At 40.7% G+C, this 24,906-nt stretch overlaps 1 protein-coding gene across 1 annotated transcript in view; it reads right to left on the reverse strand.

The window, feature by feature from the left end:
* Positions 1–24,562, reverse strand: part of ablim1b (actin binding LIM protein 1b) — a 428,496-nt gene extending 403,934 nt beyond the window's left edge. The window contains exon 1 of the mRNA XM_073027813.1: positions 24,266–24,562. Within this exon, the coding sequence (XP_072883914.1) occupies positions 24,266–24,278 (13 nt within the window). The 5' untranslated portion in view covers positions 24,279–24,562. The remainder of the gene's footprint in view (positions 1–24,265) is intronic.
* Positions 24,563–24,906: the final 344 nt, after the last annotated feature.

The following is a 24,906-nucleotide window of genomic DNA, read 5'->3' on the forward strand; positions in this document are numbered from 1 at the left end:
GGAGAAAACCTGTTTTTCAATCTAAATGTCTGTGCTGAGATGGTTCTGCATCCACTGCCAATGGTAGGAGATTGAACAGGTGATTACTGGGGTGCGATGAGTCCATCGCAATTTTACAAGCACACCAAAGACATCATGAGTTGTAAATGGTTTCCATATCTAGTAGTTGTGTCCCAGTGATGTTCTGTGCAGTCCTGATCGCTTGTTGAAGTGCTTTCCAGTTGATCTTGTTGCATCTAATGTTCCATACTGTCATGCAGTAGGGCAGCATGCTCTCAATTACACATCAAGCAGCTTCTGGGGCAGATTTGCTCTCTTTAAACTCCTAAGATCCTTCCCTACTTTCAAGGAGTTGGAGGTGGTCCAAGAAAGCTCCTCTGTGATGTTCATTGAAGAGCTTAAAGCTGGGGACCCTTTCCACTGCTTCACCAGTTACGAGTGGTGGAGCTTGTTGCAGTTAATGGCCTTTCATCAAGACCTTAGTGATGACAAAATAAAATTTGGAATCAATTATGTTTCATTGGAACCTCTCTTTGGTCTGAGAAATCTTAGAACTATTTACCATGTAAACTATTCTAGAGTTTAAAAAGAACACAATGTTCAGTACAATTGCTATTTTTGCTCAAAAATGCGATTATTTTTACTAATACAGATGCCACTAATCCAATATTGGGTGGCATTCCCATTCTGATTTGAGCATCAAAACATACAGTGAAATGTGTCATTGGCATTAACAACCAATATACACAAGAATGTGCTGGGGCAGCCCACAAGTGTCATCTGCATAGTGGGCATGCTACATTGGCACATCCCGGCCCCAACATAGCACGTCCACTACGCTCAGCAGAACAATACAAGCAGCAGCAACAAGACATCAGAACTAGTGCCTTTCTCACCCTGCATGGGGGCTCAGCAATTAAAGAACGTGGTGAATGGGCAATTGCTCCTCTAGAAGCCGGCATGAACTGTCGGATCAAATTGTCTGTGTTTTTAAAAAGGGTTCTGTTGACCTGATACAAAATCATTTACAGTATGTATATCAGATTTTGGCAAGAATGGACACAATAGAAATGGGTGTAAGTGTTCAATTTTTTGAGTATTTTGAACAACTTTGTTTTTATGGATATTTGAATACGAGTGTACATCATTTATCTGTAGAGCCTTGCTCATGCAGAGAGCACATTGGTATAATTCCTCATTTCTCGACAAACCAGTATAGATTAAAATGTTCAGATCAATAATCAACTACATTGAGTGAAATTTCAGAAGCAGAATACAGACTACACATATTCAGCATGAATGGCCATATCCACTCTCCCCCACCCCCATGTTTATATGTTTATGGACTGTATATTGAACATTACTCATAAAGAAATCAAAAGCTCAAGTTCACTTACGAAGTAGGGTGATTTGGAGGTTTCAATTAATCTGCAGGGCAGCAAATAAAAATATAGAGTACAAGTTACAATAAATGCAATTTGTGTTGTGGCATTAGAAATAATTAATTCTTCAAGACATTGCATCCAGGATTTCAGGAAATTATACTTTCCACAGATGATTAATTGAACTGCTGTGTATTTCAACAATATCAAAAGCTTTGCAATAGAATCTACCGATGTGAAAAAGCGTATGATTTTTAAAAGTTAGTTAGCAATGAGACAAGATAGAAGCAATAGAAATTAATTGAAAGCAAAAAGACAGAAAGAGTGATGATAAATGTAGAACAATGGTGATGAAAGGAGCAGGAAGTAAAAGACCAAGGTGGCATGGATCCAGTGGCTCACTTAATGCTATTACAGCTCCAGTGACCTGGGTTCAAATCCTGCCACTGTCTTTTACGAGTTTGTACATTCTCCCATGACAACATGGTTTTCCTCCCACAGTCCAAAGACAAACAGGTTAATAAGGTTTAGTAAGCTGTGCACAAGCCACGTTGGCATTGGAAGCATGGCAACACTTGCAGGCTGCACCCAGCACATTCTTGGACTTTGTTAGTGTTACGTACCCCGTAACTGGGTTTACAGACCAGCAGAGAAAGAAGAATCCGTTGGAGTCTGGTGGTACCAAACTAAAGGTGTTTATTAGTAAACTACACAATACAATATCAAAAATGCAAATATACATATAAAACAAGTTAGCAGTAATAAACCTAAAAGTGTAGGAATAATAATAATCAATAATAAATAAGCTCTATCGATGTCTAGGGGTAAATGAATTGTCATAGAAGAATATAAAGTTCAGTTCATGCGTGCTGAGGTAATTATGGTTGTTGTGTTGTAATCGTTGGAGAGAGCGAGCGAGCAAGAGATTAGGCAGCTGCAGCAGGCAAACCTTCTGTTGCTTTCTTATTCCGTCATATCGTTGTGGTCATTCAGCTATGACCCCTCTGTTCTTCAGTTAGACCGTTCTTCTGTGGTGGACTCATCACTCTAGCATGAGTGGACACACACACAAGTCCCCACCGGCCCTGCCGTCACACTGTGAACTTTACTGACAGATCTCCTGATTCAGTCCTTGAAGCCCCCACCTTCCTGTGGGTTCACAACACTCAGTCAGTGTCCACTGGCGTGTCTGAGGGGTGTCTCCCCAGACCTGTCTTTTATCCCTACTAACGGGGTCTCAGCTATTCATCAACTCTAAATGGCTGTGTCCATCAAATCAGGCCACTCCTGCTGTCTACCGAGGAATGTTATCTCTGCACCCCATTTCCATCAGGTCTGTTCATCACTCATAACATTAGTCATTGACATATTTCACTATGTTTTGGTATACATGTGACAAATAAAACTAATCAAATCTGCAAGAGATTATTGTTAATTGCAGTTCATTATCACAACAACAAAACTATGCATTGTCTAAGCTGTCTAACACTAAGAGGCTCTTTAAGTAAATAAAAAAGCTGAAGAGAGATTTATGCTGGAGGTATTTAGCTTTGTATCCACTCAGCAGCAAAATTTATTCCTTATAGCCAATTCCTGAATAGACTAATTTGACTATACGAGACTCACAAGCTAACATAATACAAGTATTGGGGTTGATTGCAGTGAACAAGGCAGAAAAAAAATCTACTCTTAACCAACTCACTCCCACTTAATTGAAATGTGCGGTTTTCTTCTTGGCTTCTAACAATGAACTACAATGCTATCAACAATCTCCTTCAAATTGTGGCTCAGTCACAAACACTGTTTGATGAGAGAAAGGCCAACAGTTTCCCAGGTCTGGGGGACAATCTGATTACTTGATTGGCATCTCTCCAAATTCCTTTATGAGATACATGCCCCTTTGAAAATTTAAATGGAATAAAAGCGACAAGTTTTGCTTTACTGAGACACAATATTGTTAATGACTGGATCAAAACCATCCATCCACCAGAATTTAGAGTGGAAATGGATGCAGCAAGTTGGTAACCAATGAAGGAAATACATCTTGTGTTTCCTGGATGCCAAGCTGCTTTTTGGGAGAATCCATATTAGGTGAATGGATCCCTTCAGAGGGATGGGAGGTGTTCCTGTATTCAGAAGCAGAATGTCCCTGGAAAAACCAATGTTGCGATTTATTACCCTTGATGAACATGCCTAAGGCTTGCTTGAACACACCAGAAGCCAATTATTAGCCTCAAACATATTTGTGTTGTTATGAATGTGAAGCAACTCTGAGGGGCCCCCTCCTTTTTGAGAATCGCAAGATCGCTATTAATTCGGGTCTGGGACCCAGGAAATGAGAGAGAGACATCCAGAATACACAAGGTTTGGAATGTGTCCTGACATCGGCAGAACGGAACCACTGATAAAATGCCATTGTCTCTTGGAGAAGGAATTGTGTATTGAGTACTGTACTGTTCATTGAAACCCCTCAGGGGACAACCAGAGTGGTCTGGTTGAGGGATTGCATCATCCCAACCTGATTGACACCTGAGACCCCATGAGCAAGGATAAAAGAGGGGTCTGGGGAACAACCCCTTTAGATGCACCAGGAGAAACGCTGGAAATCCCGTGACAGCGTTTAATAGCTGATGTACCATTAATAACTCACTCTGAGATGTAAAAGCAAGGTATCGGCTTTTATTGACTGGAAGAAGGAACAAGCAGTGAGTGACCACCATACTACATCCTGGAGACTGAGAGGCCGGGCTCAGACCTCCATCACCTTTATACAGGGGTCTGTGGGAGGAGCCACAGGAGCAGTCATCAGGGGACGTGTCCAGACAGGTATATGTAGTTCACCACAATAGCGAAAGCCGGTGGGGGCTCGTGTGCGTCCTCTCTTTGCCTGGGGTGGCGGGCTCACCACGGAAGAATGGTTTAGCGAAAGGAGAGGTCACAATTGAACGGCCACAACAACGAGACTCCTGACGGATCGAAATCATAAAGGAAAGCCGGCAAGTTTTTCTCCAAATCTCTCTCTCTCTCCAACAATTGTAACACAGCGGTCCCCAATGGCTGCAGCCTGCATGAACTGAGTGAACTTTATATTTCCATCGGACAATACATTATCCCCTAGACAACGATAGAGCTTATTTCTTATTGATTATTATTATACCCGCACTTTTAGATTTAGTATTGATGACGTATATTATCTGTATATTTACATTGATATTATTTTTGTGTATTTTTACTAATAAATACTGTTAAAAATAGTATCATCAGACTTCAATGGACATCTCTATCTTTGCTGGTAAGTGACCCAGTTACAGGATTCGTAACAGTGTAAATAAAATTGTAAATGACAATGGGCTCTTCTGAACTGATATTCAGTAAAGTAAATTGCAAGAGTTAACCATCTTATTTAATTCACTGAACATTCAACAATAGCAGTGGCTGGGACAACAATGTATCAGTCATGCAATAAGGGAAACATATTCCTTAAAGACACATGTACATTCAATATACACCGTGGTCAACAAGGCAAGATCACTTTTATTCTAAAATTTTCTACTTATTCCCAGAGTCATTTTCAAATATATTTAAATTTTCAAACCGCCACGGTGAGAATCGAACTTCAAGGCTGACTTTCATTTCCATAAACTGGCATTAATAGGATGATAAAAAGGAGGTAGAACATGCAGTTGAACGGCAGGGCAGGCACAAGGTATCTGTTCCGACTGCTTTATCTCTAACCATGAGGACAGTGCTATTTTTAAAAGGAACCTTTCACATAATCTACCAACTAGCTGCCCATTTCAGGTGAAAGATTCTTTTCCCAGTGGAAAATTGGCCCTGTGAGGTAAATAAGACCAATTCTCTGTTCAGGTTTAGACTTGCTTAAGAAACCTGTATGACATACAGGCACATTCATACTCAATAGTGAGATACCAAAGCTGACTGCAGAAATTAAGACCAAATTGACTTGCAAATCATGAATATTTTAGAAATTTATTATTTTCTAAAAGATTCACACTAATATCATTTTAAGTAGGAATATCAATGGTTAGTTTAATATTTCAGTGATATTTGTGTAATCTTGTATATACATGTTGATTAACATTCTTGTTCATTAAAATAACTGATTATGAGTTATATGTATAAATACGTGAATCGCATACGTCATCACACTACCAGGCAATTCTTGTGTGCCTCACTTAAAGCACAAAGTTAGACCTACATTTTGAGACTTCCATGGCTTCCTTTGAATTACTTAATGATCTGAAGTTACAAAACACAACATTAGTAACTTTGTTCACACATTGTAATAAAGAAACTGAGGATCATAATCCCAGCACAAACCATATCAGAGGACAACAAATTCAAAGCTCTGGAACCAGAGCTTTGATGAAAATTCTTGGGGTTATTAGTGTGGAAATGATACATAGAACATTTCTAAGCATTGTGTCTTACACACGAATTCTGAGTATTTCAAATGGATGGATTTGATAGATCATAAGTTTCTTTTCTCCTAATTTAAATAGCAATACTGAACTAATACAGGTGTCCCCCGTTTTTCGAATGTTCACTTTACGACAACTCGCTGTTACGAAGGACCTACATTAGTACCTGTTTTCACTAACCAAAGAGGATTTTTGCTTTAATGGAAAAAAAGACGCCCACTTTATACGTGGTTTACCCCAAGAAAGACTACAATGACCGTGAAACCTTGTGCGGGCAGTTGTTTGCGCAAGCGTGTACGTGCATACGTATGCATGTACGTGCTGATTTTTTTCTCCAAATCGACTTTGGCTCACTGTCTTCCCGATTTTGATAAGTGAAACTACACCATACATACAATATTTCTACTTTATATAGGATGTATATTTATCACATCATTCCTGTTTTTACTATATGTTCGTGTTATTTTAGGTTTTGTGTTATTTGGTATGATTTGGTAGGTTATTTTTTGGGAATGGGAACGCTCAAAACTTTTTCCCATGTAAATTAATGGTCATTGCTTCTTTGCTTTACGACATTTCGGTTTACAAACAGTTTCATAAGAACGCTCTACCTTCAGATTGCGGGGGGACCTGTAGTAGAAATCACATCAGATTTTTGTTTATCTTCATACTTTTTAAAAATTAGATAGAAGTTTTACCCTGTCAGTTGCAGCACTGAAATTAGTGTGAGATTTTCTTCATTATGTGACAAGTTAAATTTGTGGCTGCCTGAATTGCAAATTTTCTTAGTTTCTATTGGAATTATTAAGATCACGGTGTAAAACAGAGACACAGTGAAATTCAAACTGTCAGCTTATTCAATGTGAAATCTGACCTAAATATAGCTTTGTTGTTCTGTCACACTTTGTCTGAATGCCCAAAATAATTCCCATTCCTTGTTTTTTGCAATATGCAGGGCAATTTAATAGGTATTAATTTTAGCAACATTAGTCTAATGCTGTAATAATACAGCACTGCGCAAAAGCCTTAAGCATATATATGTAAGATAGAGTACCCAAGACTTTTGCACAGCAGTGTGTATTATGCCTTTCCAGTTACCAAACAACACTTAATACTACTGACCTAATATAAAGCCAAGTACACTTATTTCTGCTTCCCAACCACCTTCCTATTTGTCCACAGTACTGTATTTAGTAGATACTGAAACCAGTCTTATGGATAACTGAAGCGACTTCAAGGTATTGTTGAAAATACAATTCAGGTCAGCTGGGAACTTTGAATATAGCACAGGTTTGATGCAGCCCTCAACTACTGTTTGTTTTGGCCCTCAGGAAAACAATTGTCACAGGGAAGAGTGCAACACCAAGTGAATCTGGCCTCCAAGAGCACCATAACGTTGTGGTTTGGTGGCTTGCATGCCTCAATAACGCGGAGAGCTTTGTTGGTTGCAGTTAGGGCTTTATGCTTTGGCTCTTAGGGGAGTAACCCATCCTCAGTAGAGGCCAGACTGAGGATGGCCCACTGGTCCTCCAAGTTATCGAGGTTCAGCTCAGGGCTAACAACCGAGTGGTTAGTCAAAACGTATGGAAACAGCAATGAAGAACCAGTTTAAATTCACATTACGACTCTCAGTTCAGAGGAAATCATGGACCTCAGTGTGCAGAGATGAGTACAGCAGACAGGTGGAACTCTTGCTCAAGTTCAGCAATAGGAATCAAAAACAAATAGTCCCCCTGCACTGTTCCCTCTAAGCTGTGCAGGCGCACGGCCACACAGTAACTGAAATGCTCCCACACACATAGCCTTTGTTGCCAATCAGCTGGAATGTTATATAATAATAATACAACTTTGAGCTTGTTAACATAATTATGAAATACCCAGTAATTTATGGTAATGAATAAAATTCATAAATTTTATAAATAAATCTTTCACAACTTTTACTTTGAAAGATTTTAGAGCTTCAACATATACAACACTGTTATAAAGTGTAACAATAAACACAGAATGGAACTCTGTAGCTCATTGTTAATAAACAGGCGGCTCACTGAATGTCGATGCAGTCCAGTCAAAACATTTTACATTTGCCATTGTGCCTGTCAGTTGTTTTGACTTTCTGACATCATTAATTTGTGAATTGCATTTATTTGATGTGCATATTACAAAAAAAAATTAAGTGCCATGCATTTTTCCGATCATGTGAAAATTTCCCACTCAGAGCAATGATTGGTCCATGTGGAACATTGTTGCCCTGTATCATTGAAAGGTTATTGATGCACCATCAATAACTCACGGAGACGTGAGGCGAGATATGGGGGGGGGGGGGGTGTCCAGACAGGTATATGTAGTTCACCACAGTTATGCAATGAACTAGATACCAAACCCACTTTTTAAACATTACGGTATGTCTTGCACATTTGTTTCAGTTTATTTATTCTAGATAAGGTTAGAGTAGTTAAAAAAACAGCTTTAGGTAACACCCTTCCAATATACAATTAATATAATTAAAATGATTTAATAAGTCTGGGCTATATCAGGAGCTACACAAATGTCAGAGAATGAAGACAAGATTCAGCTTATAGGAGAAGTTGCACAGATTCAGGAAATCTTGAGCAACACGCACAAAATGCTGGAGGAACTCAGCAGGTCAGGCAGCAGCTATGGAGGAGGGTAAAGAGTCAACGTTTCAGGCAGGATCCCTTCACCAGGTCTGTTTATTCCCCTCCAGAGTTGCTATCAGACACACTGAGTTCCTCCAGCATTCTGTGCGTTTTGTTCCAGAAGAATCTGAGTCACTTATGGAATTTGATGCCCAGCCAGTTCTGTAAGAATAGATGTCGGGAAAAAAATAATCCAGTGCATTTAACTCACAGAAATGCAGTAGGGAACAATTTAATAATTTCTACACAAACCTTTACCAGATAACATCTTCTAATTAGGGTTTCAACAAAAAATAGATTTAAAGATTTTTGTGACCATTCTGGATTGGTGGAAAGGGGAGGGAGGATTTGTACAATATTGGTCTTGCTAATTTTTCATCCAAATATGAGCAGTAACACCAGATAGAATTACTAATATCTGCACAGGCATTTCTCTGATTTTTTAAACAGGCTTTCTAAAAGTTGGCTATAGTGAAAGTAATATTGTATATAGAGTGGCACAGTAGCATAGTGGTGAGCACAACACCTTACAGTCCAGGTGACCTGGGTTCAATTCCCACCACTGTCTGCAAGGAGTTTGTATGTTCTCACCATGTCTGTGTGGGTTTCCTCCGGGTGCTCCGGTGTCCTCCCACAGTCCAAAGATGTACCGGTTGTTAGGTTAATCAGTCATTGTAAATTGCCCTGTCACTAGCTTTGGATTAAAACTGGGGAATTGCTGGAAGGGACTGTTCTGTACTGTATCTCAATAAATAAATAACAGATTTTTAGATCTGTTAAAAAACTATAGATGCAGGAAATCTAGATAATAAACAGAATATGCTTAAAGTACTCAGGTCAGGCCATAGCTGCAGAAAGAAAATTAGAGCTGATATTTCAGATTGAAGATTCTTTGTAATCTTTCTCTTCATATACATCTTGCCTGACCAGCTCGGCGTTTCCTGCAATTTCTCTCTTGCACCCTCCCCCCACCCCCAAGAAAAAAACTGGCTTCTACATGCAAACTTGCTACATTTGTTCATTAATGCAAACAGATACATGATTCATGTGTTCCTACCTCAAAATATCTGGACACAAGAGATGATGCAGATGCTGGAAATCTGGGACAACACACAAAATACTGGAGGTATTTTCAGCAGGTCAGGCAACATCTACGTAGGGAAACAGTTGGTCGGCATTTCAGGTCAAGACCCTTCATCAGAATTGGAAAGAGCGAGTGGAGATAGTCAGTATGAAAAGGTGGAGAGGGATGGAGGTAGAGCAAGAGATAGCTGGTGACAGTTGGATTCCTGTGAGGGGAGGGAGCTGCTGAGCAGGTAAGAGAGGGGTAGAGTGGGAATGATGTAAAAGGCTGGAGGTGATAGGTGGAAGTGACTAGTGTTGCACATTAATAACAGAAACACGACTTACAAAACAAGCAATAATACTCTCCATGGCTAAGGGGACATGGAAGCTGAAAGATGAAAGAGATTGTCAAATAAACGTCACAGTTTTTCTCCATTAAGGTGATGGATTATGCCTGGACCAATGTAATATTCACTGACAGTCAACAGACAGATTTAAATAATACCATTCAGACCCTGACTACATTTTAACGGACTAAAAGCTGATGTCTAGTCTTACTTGGGAATTCAAGAATCAAAGATCAGTTGGTCCTGAAGAGAACAGAAAAAGAAACAAAAAACTTTTTCTTCTTGGAAGATTTATTTCAGAACTCTTCTCATGATGGCCAGGTTTTGATCTATTTGATAAAAATTGTGGTTTTTCTTTTTATATTGCAGATCTCCAACATCTGCAGTGTTTTACAATTAAAAAATTAACATTACTTGACAACAGTAACAATGCATCATCTTGTTGAATTATTAGGTTGAAAGAGTAGAGAGAAAATTTACAAGGGTGTTATAAGGAAAGATTAAATAGGTTTGGACTTTATTTCTTGAACCATAGAAGATTGAGAGGAGATTTGATAGAGATATACAAAATTATGAGGGGTATAGATAAGGTAAATGCAAGCAGGCTTTTTCCACCGAGGTTGGGTGGGACTACAATCAGGGGTCATAGGTTAAGGGTGAAAGGTGGTAAGTTTAAGGGAACATGAGAGGGAACTTCTTCACTCGGGGGTGGGGGGGGGGGGGGTCGCAAGAATATGGAACGAGCTGCCAGCACAAGAGGTACATGTGAGCTCGATTTCAATGTTTAAGAGAAATTTGGATAGGTACATGCATGGTAGGGGTATGAAAGGTTATGGTCTCTGTGCGGATCGATGGGAGTAGGCAGTTTGAATGGAACAGCATGGACTAGATAGGCCAAATGGACTGTTTTGGAGGTGTACTTTTCTATGACTGACTAAAACAATTATTTGAACAAACTAGCAAAATAAATATACATAATTTTATTTTTAGGGTGTATTTAGATGAACATGAGCTGAATACAGCAAAAGATGTAAAATTATGATTTATGATATTCAGGGGATGGTGTACAATTTTCCAACAGAATACTATAACTTCAATGAAATTACTGCTGCCAAACACCGAGTACAGCCACATCCTGGGATCCACACATCCTGACAATCAACTTGGCCAGCAATGGATTTCCATCACCTATCAGATGCTTCATCTTGAAATCGGCATCAAACCATTAACAAGGCCAAAGTATGGTGGAAATTTACAACTCTCTCTCCCTCAGGAGGGAATAGTTTAATTGACAATCTTAAAATTGAGACCAACTTTCATTTCCCATAAAATGTTATTTGCTGAAGAACCAAGATGTGAGTTACAAAACATTTCAGCCATAATCTGAGTTTCTGTGATCCTACTTATAGTCCCATTGAAAGCTTCTACGTGATATGGCCTTCCCCATTAGATAATAATTATCATTCACCACTAATATCAGGAGACATCTATTATTTTAGACATGCTGATCGGATTCGGGAAGTCAAGCAGCATCTCTGGAAGGGGATAAAGAGATGAAATTTCAGGCCGAGACCCTTCATCAGGCAATATTTCTGAAGGATCTTGGCCAATCGTTGACCTGTTTTATTTCCCTCAGTAGATGCTGCCTGACTTGCTGAATTCTTCCAGTATTTTGCACACGTTGCTTAAGATTTCCAGCATCCGCAGAACCTTGTGTCTTTCAGAGAACTACAGAAGATTCTGCAGAAAAGCTCCTGCATAATCTTAGACCATGTGAAATTTTCAAAATCTGGTTATCCAAATGGCATTTGGTCAGAAGATTTATTTCTGCCCTTGAGATTTATCCCAGATTTCATTTTGGCGAGTCTGTTGTTCAGTCACTGTCAATACAACATTACTGGTAATCAACTTAAGAAAGTCTGTGCCTGCATTTGAGGAAAATGCTTTATACATCAAAATCATTCAATTATCACAAAAATTGATTTCCTTAAGTGCCTCAGCTACACGCCAAGAAATTTTATCAGCTTTCTGGAAAAGACACCTCCGTTAAATCAAAGTTAACTTGAGCACAGTGTGGCTTGATTTTTAAAGGTGGTTAGATCATCAAGCACAGCCCACTGTCGATGGAAGTCAGGTGCATGTGTAATCCAGTGAAGAAAATTATTAAGCTCAAATTCTCAACTAAAATGTAACCCTTGTAAGGTACTGCACACGTGCAGTGTTTGAATGGGTTATTGTGAAATGCATCACCAATGATATGAATTGTCTGGAAACCAAGGGTTGATCATGCACAATTCCTTGAGAAAAAGAGCAAAATCATGAATATATCAACTCTACCACATTTCCAACCTCTGTCCTGCAATTAGACAGCAGCAGCACCAGGCCTGGCCTGGTTGTAATACATACAGACATGCGTTGGTAGATTGTGATGGGGCTATTGCTTTCAGAACCAGGAGAAGTTGGTGGTAATATGGTAGTCCTTCTGGTGAAGACACACCCTGATTGGCAAGTTCTGAGCCAGGAGGTTATGGGGTTAGGCTCCACTCCAGAGGAAAAGACTATATATTGTGGATTCCAGTTAGTTGGAAAACATTTGGAACAGTACATTTTGGCACAATTAAGCACTGCTCCAATTAGCTGAAGTTTCATTGAAATAGTTTAAAAGTTATAAAAATGACAAACTGAGTTACAAATTATGTACTTAAATGAAATACAGAACAAATTACAACACTGCCGATACTACTGCAGTACTACAAAACTGTGCACTAATCGATATTGACAGAGGAATCCATCCAGTGTTTGCTGCCGTGTTCTTTGGACTGACTGTAAATGAACAAAATCAGCGCAGACACCGCCAGCAGATAATGGACTGCCTTCATACAATGCTTTCCATGATTGCATCCTCCAAATATTCATTTTCATTGTAACATTCAAGATCATTGTCGATACCTTCAAATTCGTCATAGTTGCTAATTTGTTGAAGTAGTGAGATTATTTCATTTTCACTCATGGCTGTTTCTGGCATCTCCAAGCCTGAATGCTTGAAACCACAGTGAGCAAAACAGTTCTGAATTATTTTACTACCTATTTCTTGCCAACTATCAGTGACAAAAATCACTGCTTCTTTTGAATACAAACACACGCAATTACACTAATTAAAAACTGTTTACTTTAAGCACAGTGTAGGGTTCTACAGCCACACAAGTCTGTGTGACTGACACCAGCTAGAATCTGTTCAGTAACAGTTTCCTGTCCCAATTAAGTGGCATGGTGTCCCAAATAAATGAAGGGGACACCAGCAATTTTCTCTATTAGTTTTTGTTCTTTCAGAGTTGTCCCTTATAAATGGCTACCCTGATTAACTAGACTCCACTGCATACAGTATGTAATAAAAAAAATTAGGTGGGCAGGGTTCAGATACATCTCCACTAAAGGAGCTGTAAGATGCTCCTTCTCTTTACTAGCTGGCAGGTCACCTTGGGGCAAAGTGGAGCCCCTGCTTAGCCCTCCCCCAATCAGGGTCACCTGAAGACCTGAAGTCATGGGAGCAGGTGGTGGATGGTCGTATGAGCAACTGGTGCATATCACAAGTCCTGGTTGTCCAACCACTAACACCAGGTAGAAGAGTATTGACAATGGTTGAGGTCTCCTGTCTTATAAAAACACTGCCCAGAAGGTGGCAATGGCAAACCACTTCTGTAGAAAAATTTGCCAAGAACAATTATGATAATGAGACCATGATTGCCCATGTCATATGACATGGCACATAACAAATGAGCAGCATAAAAGATGGCCCAATTAACTGGAATCCACAGTACATAAAAGTCAAGGCTTCCTTTTCAAAGTCATATTGAGCAAGTGCACGTAACATCTTCCTGGTAAGATTCCATTTGCTCACTGAGGTGAACATAAGATCCAATGCTATGAGAGCTATTCTTGTCATTTTAGTCTATTATTTTTCTGTCAGTCACCACTTCTGAATAAACCAATTGCCAAGACACTTCAACATTGTTTATGGGAGCTGGGAGGGTGCAAGTTGGCTGGTGTGTTACTTGCGTTACAACAATGCAATATTACAACATTTACATCAACTCTTCAAAGTGCATAATTAGTCGTGTAGAGTCCTGCAAAGTTCAGAATTGATTGTAAAAAGAACATAATTAAAACGTCATTCATAGTACATGGAAATCGCAATGGCAGCATTCACTCCTCACACTTAACGCCGGAGGTAAAAAAGCAGTTAAGAATCAAACACTTTGGCAGAGTTGGAAGCACATACAGGTGAGACAAAGTCTGAATAGCAATTGTCTTTCCCTGAAGGGCGTGAGTGAACAGATAAACACTATTTTCATGGATATTGCTTTTGAGAATGGCATTTTTTTAAAACATATAAATATAGACTTACTTGCTTGAATACAAATTCTCCCTCTGGCACGGTGGGATTCAAGTTTGTATTTCTAAATTAATGATACAGAATTCTAGCTGTTAGACCAATATACCAGTTATGATAAAGCTCTAAAATTGTAAGTATACAACTACACTGGTCTTTGGTCCATTCACAAGGAGACAGTTGATAAAAATACAATCCAGATGAGACAAATGGTCAGCATAAACATTATTCAATGGCACAACATTAAGATCTTGGACTTTACCATTTACCTGCACTGCCCTCTTTCAGCAGTTTTAAAAACTTTATTCTGCCCGGTTAGTGGTTTTCCTTGTTCTACCTCAAAGCATTGGACAATGATCTGATCTCTATGAACAGTCTGCAAGCCAAGCTATTCATTGTATCTTGGTACACGTAGCAATAATAAAACAGTTTTAAAAACATACACATCTTCCACAGAACAAATATTATGTTTTTTGAATACTGTCAGTATTTCAGCAGCTTCAGCCAAAGTCAAAGCAAAGTTAAAACTCAGATGTATAGTTCAGTCTGGTTCAAAAAAAGGCCTCAATCTGTTTGCCTCACCATGAGTTCACGGCCCAGCAGTCAACTGAATAAAATGTCCACTATTACTTGGAGTATGCTTTGGGAGCAATCTTCCATTGCAAAGCTGACCCCTAGCTGATTACTGTTGGCAGGTGTAGATGGGGTCTCTTTAATCAAAATTATCAGGCCCCGCAGCCTACTGGTTTGACAGCCAATTAAATCACAGGTCAGACAAGTCACCAAATCTATCAAGAGCATTGACCGGAAATTTCACCAAAATGTATAAACATGTATAAATATTTTAAAAGCCTATAATTCAATTTATTTTTTGAGCCAAATATGACTTGAAAACATCAATAACTATTAAAACAATAGCTAACATTAAAGTCAACTCTATTGAAGATTAAATAAAGTAAATGAGTTTGTGATCGTGCTTTTGGTATCAGCTGTTTTTGTAATTGAAATCAGTGACTCCATTGGGCCCAACATAAATGCTGTACATCTAGAGAAGCTTGTGTCCCATTACTGAATTCCACAAGTTGGCCAACAGCAGTGTGCAGAATGGCCTGGGACTGCTGATTATCTGATGGGTGAACCATGAACACTACCTCAGTATTTTAAAAAAATCACATACATATATAGTAACTTGTAGTTTTTTTATTAGTAGGTATTACAATGTACTGCTGCTGCTGCAAAACAACAACTTTCCTGATATATTAAATTTCAATGAAGGTCTTTCCTTGGCCAACTTCTCTGGTGATGTTCAGGGCTTCCTTCATCATGCTGGTAGCTTCCTCGCGGTTTTCATTACTGTCAGTTATACCAGTCCCAGATGGAGACTCAGGAATACAGTCATACACAGATGTAGAAGGATCCTTCATTGTTGTTTCCATGATAGTGAAATTTGTTGTTCTGACAATTAATAACAGTGATATTAAAACCAATTCCAGTTCTCATTGGGAGCTCTAGGCTTATATCTATCTTCACTTGGGAGTCATGAATTACAGTACAATTACTGAAGTCCAGCAGTTCCAAGCAGAATTGGTAGAACTGGGCCCATGTAAGTGGCATAAGGAGATCTGCTGTGTCACCAAAGACACTTGCAAATTTCTACGGATGTACTGTGGAGAGCTTTCTAACTGGTTCCATCACTGTCTGGTATGGGAAGGCTACTGCACAGGATCAAAATAAGCTGCAGAGACTTGTAAACTTAGTCAGCTCCATTATGAGGACTGGCCTCTACAGTATCCAGGATCTCTTCAAGGAGCGATGCCTCAAAAAAGGTGGCATCCATCATTAAGGAACCCCATCACCCTGTTCTCATTGTTACCATCAGGAAGAAGGTACAGAAGCCTGAAGGCACACACTCAATGATTCAGGAATCCTAACTTTCTTTGACTTCTCTCCTTTCTCTCCTAATTCAATTTCCTTTCCTTCTCTGTGCATGTTTTAATATTGACTTGTTCATGTCTGCTGGCACTTGGGGCAGCAATGAAGGATCTCCATCTCTGTATGTCCTTGTCCATCTTCTCTGGCGGTGTTCCGGGCTTCCTTCATCATTCTAGTAGCTTCCTCTCGATTTTCATTACTGTTACCCATGCAAGTCCCAGGTGGAGACTCAGGAATACCGTCACACTCAGATGTAGAAGGATTCTTCATTGTTTCCATAACAGTTTTGTTTGACCAGTCAGGGTTGTTAGTCCTGAGCTGAACCCCCAAACCTGGAGGACTGGTGAACCACTCTTAATCTGGCCTCTACCCCTTGAACTTTTTGGCATGGGGGGACTCTACCAAGAGCCAAAGCTTAAAGCCCTGACTCCAGCTAATATAGCTCCCTGGATCATCGAATCACACAAGCCTCCAAACCGTGACAAGGTTGTGGTCCTCGTGGAGATTTTTAAAAAAATATTTATTTCACTCTATATTCCCTTCTCTGTTCTCTGCTTCTTTAACATATTTCACAACCCTTAATGCGGGGGTTCTCAACCTGTGGTCCACAGCATAAGAAAAGGTCGGGATCCCCTGCCTTCACGTGAGGGTGCTGAGGATACTCAATGCTTGCCTCATTCACTCAGCCCCTCAGTTTCGTTCAATGACTGTCTGCACCCGTACTTTCAGTAGCCTGGCCCACAAACATTTTCTCAACCAGAGCTTGGTAACAAATGCCATCTGCCCCTGTAAAATATCCTGTTACAGCCAACTATCTTCCAGTATCTTAATTCCACATTTTCAGATTTAAGATACTTGGTACAATGTCAAAAGCAAAGATGAGAAGAATTTATTTGTGCAATGCACTGCTATGATTTGAAATGTAATGAGTGAATGCAGATTCAATAATAAATTTCAATAGAAAATTAGATATGTACAATTATATTCAATGGCCTCTTTAGCAAGGTAGTGGACCAAATTAGATAGGCCTTCAAAAAGCCAATAGAAACTTCATGTCTGAACAGCCTTGCTGTATATAATATTATTTATCTATAGAGAATGGCTTACTCTTTGCAAAAATGCATTCATTTACGTAAATCATGTAGTGTTATCGCAAATGCTAGCTCCAGTTAACATCACAATATAGATATTGGATTACATAGCATTGGTTCATTTAGTGTTAAGGAATATGAACTGGATTTAACTTGTATTTGCAACCACTTCCAGATCAGACCATACCAGATCTATCTGTTTATCTATCTATCTGTCGATCAATCTAGCTATCCATCTATCTGTCAATCAATCTATCTATCCATCCACCTATCTGTCTCACTATCTATTTGTCAATCTATCTATCCCTCTATCTGTTGATCAACTTTCTATCTATCCATCTGTCTACCTGTCTGCCTATCTGTCTATCAATCTATCTGTCTGCCTATCCATCTGTCTATCTATTTATCTATCTGTCTGCCTATCCATCTGTCTGTCTATCTATCTATCTGTCTGCCTATCTATGTCTATCTATCTATCTATCTATCTATCTGTCTGCCTGTGTGTCGATCTGTCTATCTAGCTCTGTATGTATTTATCTATGTATGTATGTATGTATGTAGTTATTCCTTCATTCATTTGTTATTTATTTAGAGATACAGCACAGAATTTCTGACCCTTTGAGCTGCTCGAATAGCAACACACAGATAAACCCCTAGCCTAATCACGGGACAATTTACAATGACCAATTCACTTACTAATAGATACGCCTTTGGACCGTGGGTTGAAACTGATCACCAGGAGGAAACCCATGCATTCCATGGGGAGAACGTACAAACTCCTTACAGGCAGCGGCTGGAATTGAACCCAGGTCACTGGTTCTGTAAAACACCAACCACTACGCCACTATGTTTAATTGATACTGGAATTGTCTGCTTCATATGTGGCAAACAGACAGGATTGAATCTATTCATATCGTCTTCTGATTTAAAACTAATTAAGCTACTTGTCCCTTGAAGATTCTCGGAGCTATTAGTTCAGAATATTCAGTGCATTTCCTCCACACATTAATCATGATGGTGAATGTATAGATTTTAGTTCGCTGAAACTGCTGAAATGTATTTTACCTGTTACTTACCCTGACGTAATTGCTTCAAAGTTTTTAGCTGCTCTGTCAGTAGAAGGTAAAACATTATCAAAGAAATGTATGCATTTGCAGCATCATTGCAGGGGAAGTAATGTAGACTGCGGCCATTTTATTAGGTATTCCTTGTGTCTAGCAAAGTGGCCACTGAGTGTAGGTTCATCAGCTTCAGCTGCTGATTCATACCCATATCAGAGACAGCATTTGAGAAACAATGCAAGAGCAATTCCTAGGAAATGGATCTACATTGTGTACGTTCATAACCTTCTGCTGTTGTGACCCATCCACTTCAAGATTTAACATGTTGTGCGTTCAGAGATGCACAGCAATCAAGTTTCAACTTGAGGTTATTTGAGTTACTATCACCTTCCTGTCAGCTTCAACCGTTCTGCTCTGATCTCCCTCATTAAAAGGCATTTTTGCCCACAGAACTGTTGCTCACTGGATTTTTTTGTTTTTTGCACCATTTTCTGAATACTGTGTGTTCAGAGCGGACACAGTTTTAAGGTGCTTGACAGCAGGTACAGAGGAGATGTCAGGGGTAAGTTTTTTTTTTTACACAGAGAGTGGTGAGTGCGTGGAATAGGCTGCCGGTGATGGTGGTGGAGACGGATACAACAGGGTCTTTTAAGAGGCTCCTGGATGGGTACAAGGACCTTAGAAAAGTAGAGCACTATGGGTAACCCTAGGTAGTTTCTAAGGTAACTACATTTTCAGCACAGCTCTGTAGGCCAAAGGGCCTGTATTTTACTGTAGGTTTTCTATGTTACTGTGTTTCTAAAATACCAGGAGATCAGCAGCTTCTGAGAAACTCAAACCACCCTGTCTGCACCAACAGTCAAGCATTCCACAGTCAAGGTCACTTAGATCACACTTCTTCCCCGTTCTGATGTTTGGTCTGAACAGCAATTAAACCTCTTGACCATGTCTGCATGTTTTATGCATTGAGTTGCTGCCACATGATTGACTGATTACATATTTGCATTTATGAGCCGGTGTACAGGTGTACCTAATAAAGTGGCCACAGACTGTATAGTTAACCAGGTGAAGAAACATAGAAAACCTACAGCACAATATAGGCCTTTCGGCCCACAAAGTTGTGCTGAAAATGTCCCTACCTTAGAAATTACTGGGCTTACCCATAGCCCTCTATTTTTGTAAGCTCCATGTACCTATCCAAAAGTCTCTTAAAAGACCCTATCGTATCCACCTCCACCACCGTTGCCGGCAGCCCATTCCACACACACACCACTCTGTGTTAAAAAAACTTACCCCTGAAATCTCCTCTGTACCACTCCCCGGCACCTTAAACCTGTGTCCTCTTGTGGCAACCATTTCAGCCCTAGGAAAAAGCCTCTGACTATCCACACAATCAATGCCTCTCATCATCTTATACACCTCTATCAGGTCACCTCTCATCCTCCGTTGCTCCAAGGAGAAAAGGCCGAGTTCACTCAACCTATTCCTATGTTGACTGTTTATTCTTCTCCATAGATGCTGCCTGACCTGCCGAGTTCCACCAGTATTTTGTGTGTGTTGCTTTGGATTTCCGGCATCTGCAGACTTACTCCTGTTTATGAAGTAAACATGGTGTGGCCCTCTATTGGTTGAGTTTGACCATGGATGTAGCTATTTACATTGTTAGTGCAGTGCCAGCTAAGGCTGACAAGACCAATGCGAGAGTGATGGGGTTGATTGCAAAGGTTTCATCGACAAGTGATCTCGTCTCTGCTGGAGATGCAGTGTGAGGAACAAATCAGTGCCTGTACTTAGGATCAGTTTTTGAAACAAGCCAGCTCTTGATCCTATAACTTTGCAGCAATGAAGTTCCTATTGTGGATGCATCCACATGAAATCCACAGCGCACTGATGCATCTTTGACAAAACTGCATGATCAATTGTCATGATTCACGATACTACAGTTGTTGCTAAGAATATCCACACAACAGACCTCAGAAACACAATCAATAAACCAAATTCTGAAAAAAGTTTTTTCCAATCTTATTGGATTTTGCATTCAATCCTGCTATTACTGCAGCTTGACTGTGATTGTAGAGTATGTAACTGTTTAAATTCTTTATTTCTTTGCCAGTTAATTAACCCCTTAAAATGTATTATCACTATCCTGTGTGCTTGGATGTGTGAGGACTAGGCCTAAGGCCCTGGTGTCACCTGTTTACAGCCACCAGGAGAGAGGCGTCAGAGCCAGTATGCTCCACCGGGGGGCAGTGTGGCACTGCATCCAGGCTGGGGTCAGTACTGCCCCCCAGTGTTCACTCGGCAGAAGACAAACTATATTGTGATGGACCGCAGATTTCTGTGGCATCCGTGGCTCGAGCTGTATCTTTCTGATATTTCTATGTGCTTGCTGTCTTGTGTGTGCTTTGTACTGTGTGACTGTTGGCACTGTGTTTTACTCCTTGCCCCCAGACTGATGCAGTACTGTTTGGCTATATTCGTAGGTATTCCTGTATAGTTGAATGACAATTAAACTTGAATTGAAAAGTACTCAAAAACTTCACTAACAAAGTGGCTCCATCACAAAGCATACACTTGGAAATGTATAGAGCTGATATAATTTGGGTGGCAAGGAGGAGATACATCTCTACCAAAGGAGGTACAAGGTGATCCTTCCCTACGCTAGGCTGCAGGTCACCCTTGGGCAAGGTGTAGCATCTGCTTAGCCCCCACCTACCACCTGATCAGGGTCACGTGAAGCCATGGAAGCTGGTGTTTGTATGAGCAGTTGGTACATATTACAGGTCCTGGTTATTCGACCACTGACACCAGGCAGACAATGTCTGAAGAGTGTTGACAATGTCTGGGGTCACCCATCTTGTAAAGTCACCGCCCAGAAGAAGGCAACGGAAAACTGCTTGTATAAAAAAATTTGCCAAGAACAATCATGGTCATAGAAAGACCATGATCACTAATGTCATGTGACATGGCACATAATAATGATGATGACAATCAGAGGTCACAAATATAATATTCATTTGTCAGTAAGAAAGGCACTTTGAACCAAAATATCCTTCAGTATTCATGAGGAATATACTAGACATTCATTGTTTTTTTTTCCAGAATCCGCAATCTTCAATCTTCAGGACACATTGCATATGAACTACTTTGCAGTCATTTCCCGTTCCACAAATAATTTCATGCCCAAAAATGTAGTAAATGTCCAATTGGCCCAAGCACAGAACAGAGGAGGAGACAATTTAGTAGTAAGCAAGCACTTTACTAATAAACTGCAAAATGGTCACAAGAGACAGCAGAAACTTAACACGACTAGGCAACAAGGTAACCGAAGGCTAGAAGCAACAAGAAGAGGCTGGCTGGTTCAATGGATGAACATGGACTGCGGATGAGAGCTGGGTTTAAATAGGCTGCTGGTGATGAGTTGGAAATGAGTAGAAGGTGACTCACGTTAGTTTGGTGGAGACTGGGAGGTGTCTGCCTATGCAGGCCTGACATTTTCAGCAGAAGAATTAAACAGAGCAAACAATCATGTAAGACTTTTGTTTAAACCCGCCCCCACAGTCCCTTCCAGTTCGCTACGATCCCAACACTAAGATGTAGGATTTGGAATCATGCTTAGCTCTGGGCATATTACTTAATAATTCAAGGGAAAATATTTTCAATTTACAAAGAACACAAGTAAGATGATCCGGAAGTAAAATAGATGCTGGATGCTCATGCTCAGAAATCTCACTTACTGCAGACTGAAATATCTATTCCATCTATAGGGATGAGAGCTAAACACTTATTCATTCAGAATCAGAAATAGTTGTCCCTTCATTAGGAAAATTACAAGAAGATTCTCCCTCAAGAGTTGTGTTGGACCAGCATAGCAGCAAGAAACTCAAGGAAGAGTTCCCCCTCCCACTCCAAGCTTCGTGTGTCTCCATGGGCATAAGCAGTCGATCATTATTTCAAAGTTAATTTATTATCAAAGCGCACTTGAGATTCATTCATTTGCAGACACTCACAGTAAATACGGGAATCAAGACCACACCCAACAGGGTGGACAAACAACTAATGTACAAAAGACAACACACTGTGGAAATACAAAAAGAAAGAAAACAAATACATAACTAAATAAATAAACAAACAAACAGACAGAAGTATCAAGAACATGAGATGAAAAGTCATTGAAAGTGAGTCCATAGATTGTGGGAACGGTTCAGTGATGGGGTGAGTGAAATTGAGTGAAGTTACATCCTCTGGATCAAGAGCCTGATGGTTGAGGAGTAATAACTGTTCCTGATCCTGGTGGTGTGAGTCCTGAGGCTCTTGTACCTTCTTCCTGATGGCAGCAGCAAGAGGAACGTATGTTTTGTGTGGTGGGGGCCCCTGACGATGGATGCTGCTTTCCTGCGACAGCCAACACAACAGCAATAAACTCAAGAAAGAATTGCCTCTCCCATTACAAGCTTTTTTTTAGTCTCCATTGGCAGGAGCATTACTTAACTATTATGGAATAGGGTTCAAACAGCATAACAGTTGGTTTGATGCAAGGAACGGATGCTGTGGTCTGGGGAATCCAGAGAAGGGAAATGAGCTGCATTTGATTCATGTAAGGGGTTAAATTGCCATTTGGAAGGTTCAGTAAGCGATTGCTGTTTTAAGAGGCTGCGATACCCAGAGTGTAATCAGCCTCCATGGCTATTTGAGCTTGGTCGCAGAAAACTGTACCCCGACCATATAGAAAAGATAGTTTAGTGCCACGCACACAAAACATTGGAGGACTATGAAAATGAATAAGCAGTCAATGTTTTGGGCCGAGACCCTTCATCAGGATAGGAAATAAAGGGGAAAGACACCCGAATAAAAAAAAGGTGGGAGAGAGGAAGGAGGAGTGTTAGAAGGTGTTAGGAGAAGCCAGGTGGGTGGGAAAGGTCAAGGGCTGGAGAGGAAGGTATCTGATAGGAGAGGAGGGTGGACCATAGTAGAAAGGGAAGGAGGAGGATAGGCTGAGAGGTGATAGGCAGGTGAGGAGAAGAGGTAAGAGGCCTGAGTGGGGAATAGAAGGGGGAAGGGAAGAAAGGATGGTTTAGTGTTACATGTGAGCGATCTCCCCCGCCCCTCCCAATCAGAGATTGCGGAAGAAACCAGTCTACATCTACATCTACGGGAGTGCTGCTCCCGGCAGGTGGGATTCAGACCGGTACGTGACTCGCCGGCAGCCAGACGAACTTCAGATGCGTCTGTCTCACTGGGGAGGGGGGGGGGGGCATCAAAACAGTAAATAGGTGGAGAAACCCCGCAGAAAGCTGCTGGGGATAGTCGCACAATGCAAGCAGACACCTGCAGCAAGTGTGGCTCGATCCTCGTTCCGCCCGCGGGGGATCAGTTCTCCTCTCCGCAGGCTCAGCTGCAGCGCTCCCGGGATAACCAGCGCCAACCCTTCTCCCTGGCACGGGTGGCGCAGCGCAAACATGCTCCAAATGTTTCCATTTCTTTAGGAATTAATGAACCCCAGGTCCAAAATATCATCTTAATCAGAAGACGACGTGCTGGGTGGATTTGCAGTGAGGATATTGAACAGACTGGCCGGTCTGACGGGCGCACACTGCGATGCAGTTGCAAAATTCTGCGGAGCAGCTCGGTTATCCGCGAATTTCACCAACTAAAATAATCCACCTGTCTCTGCCTAAAATAGTATGCGGATTCTCCGCACGTAGATATAAATACCCACAAAAATAAGCACATACACTGTCATGTTTTCTTTCTCGCATTATACCCAGCCATACACACACTGAGCAACAAAAACAATCTATCTGCAGCAGACTTCAATGCAGACGAGGAGCAATGGGGTGAGGAACGTTTACCGACAATTGTGCTCGCTACTTGCACATTCTGGTTGAAGTCACTCACCTCGAGTGGACATGGCTGGGCAGATGTGCTTGTTTTATCGGAAGTGCAAGCACTGAGCACGGCTGGCAGGTGGCGAAGGGGAGCGAGAGGCGAGGAGGTGGGGTCGAGTTTCCCCCGGAGTGTCGCTGAACCGGAGGCTGCGTTTGCCGGATCGCGGGCAGACGACAACAAGTGCAGAAAGCCGAGCCCAGTTGAGACTGGTGCGGATGGTAGAGGGTTAGGCGGACGCCTCCTTTTACACAGCATCACCAGCGCCAAACAATCGGCAGCTCATGCAACAGCCACCTCCCACAGTCTTCTCCTTCACGTCAATCCCTGAAAAAGCTATAAAATGCCATCATATTGTAATTTTAACGCAGTATCTGATCATGCAGCGAATGGACATTACCAGCAATGAATTAGTCACCGTTATTCTATATAATCTGCAGCAGTTCAAAAATATCAAAGGTTTATCAGAAGCAGTAATAATCTGTGAACTATATTCGAACATTAATATTACAGGAGCATGCATTATTAAGAACATTATAAATATTTTGCAATAAGTCGAAGTATCTCTCTACAATTTCAGCATTAAAACAGAATTCTGAACATTTGCGGGGCGTATGATCATCCTTAACGTGGGTGGACGATCATATCATCGA

Source organism: Hemitrygon akajei, chromosome 23, assembly GCF_048418815.1.
Source record: "Hemitrygon akajei chromosome 23, sHemAka1.3, whole genome shotgun sequence".
Classification (NCBI taxonomy): Eukaryota; Metazoa; Chordata; class Chondrichthyes; order Myliobatiformes; family Dasyatidae; genus Hemitrygon; species Hemitrygon akajei.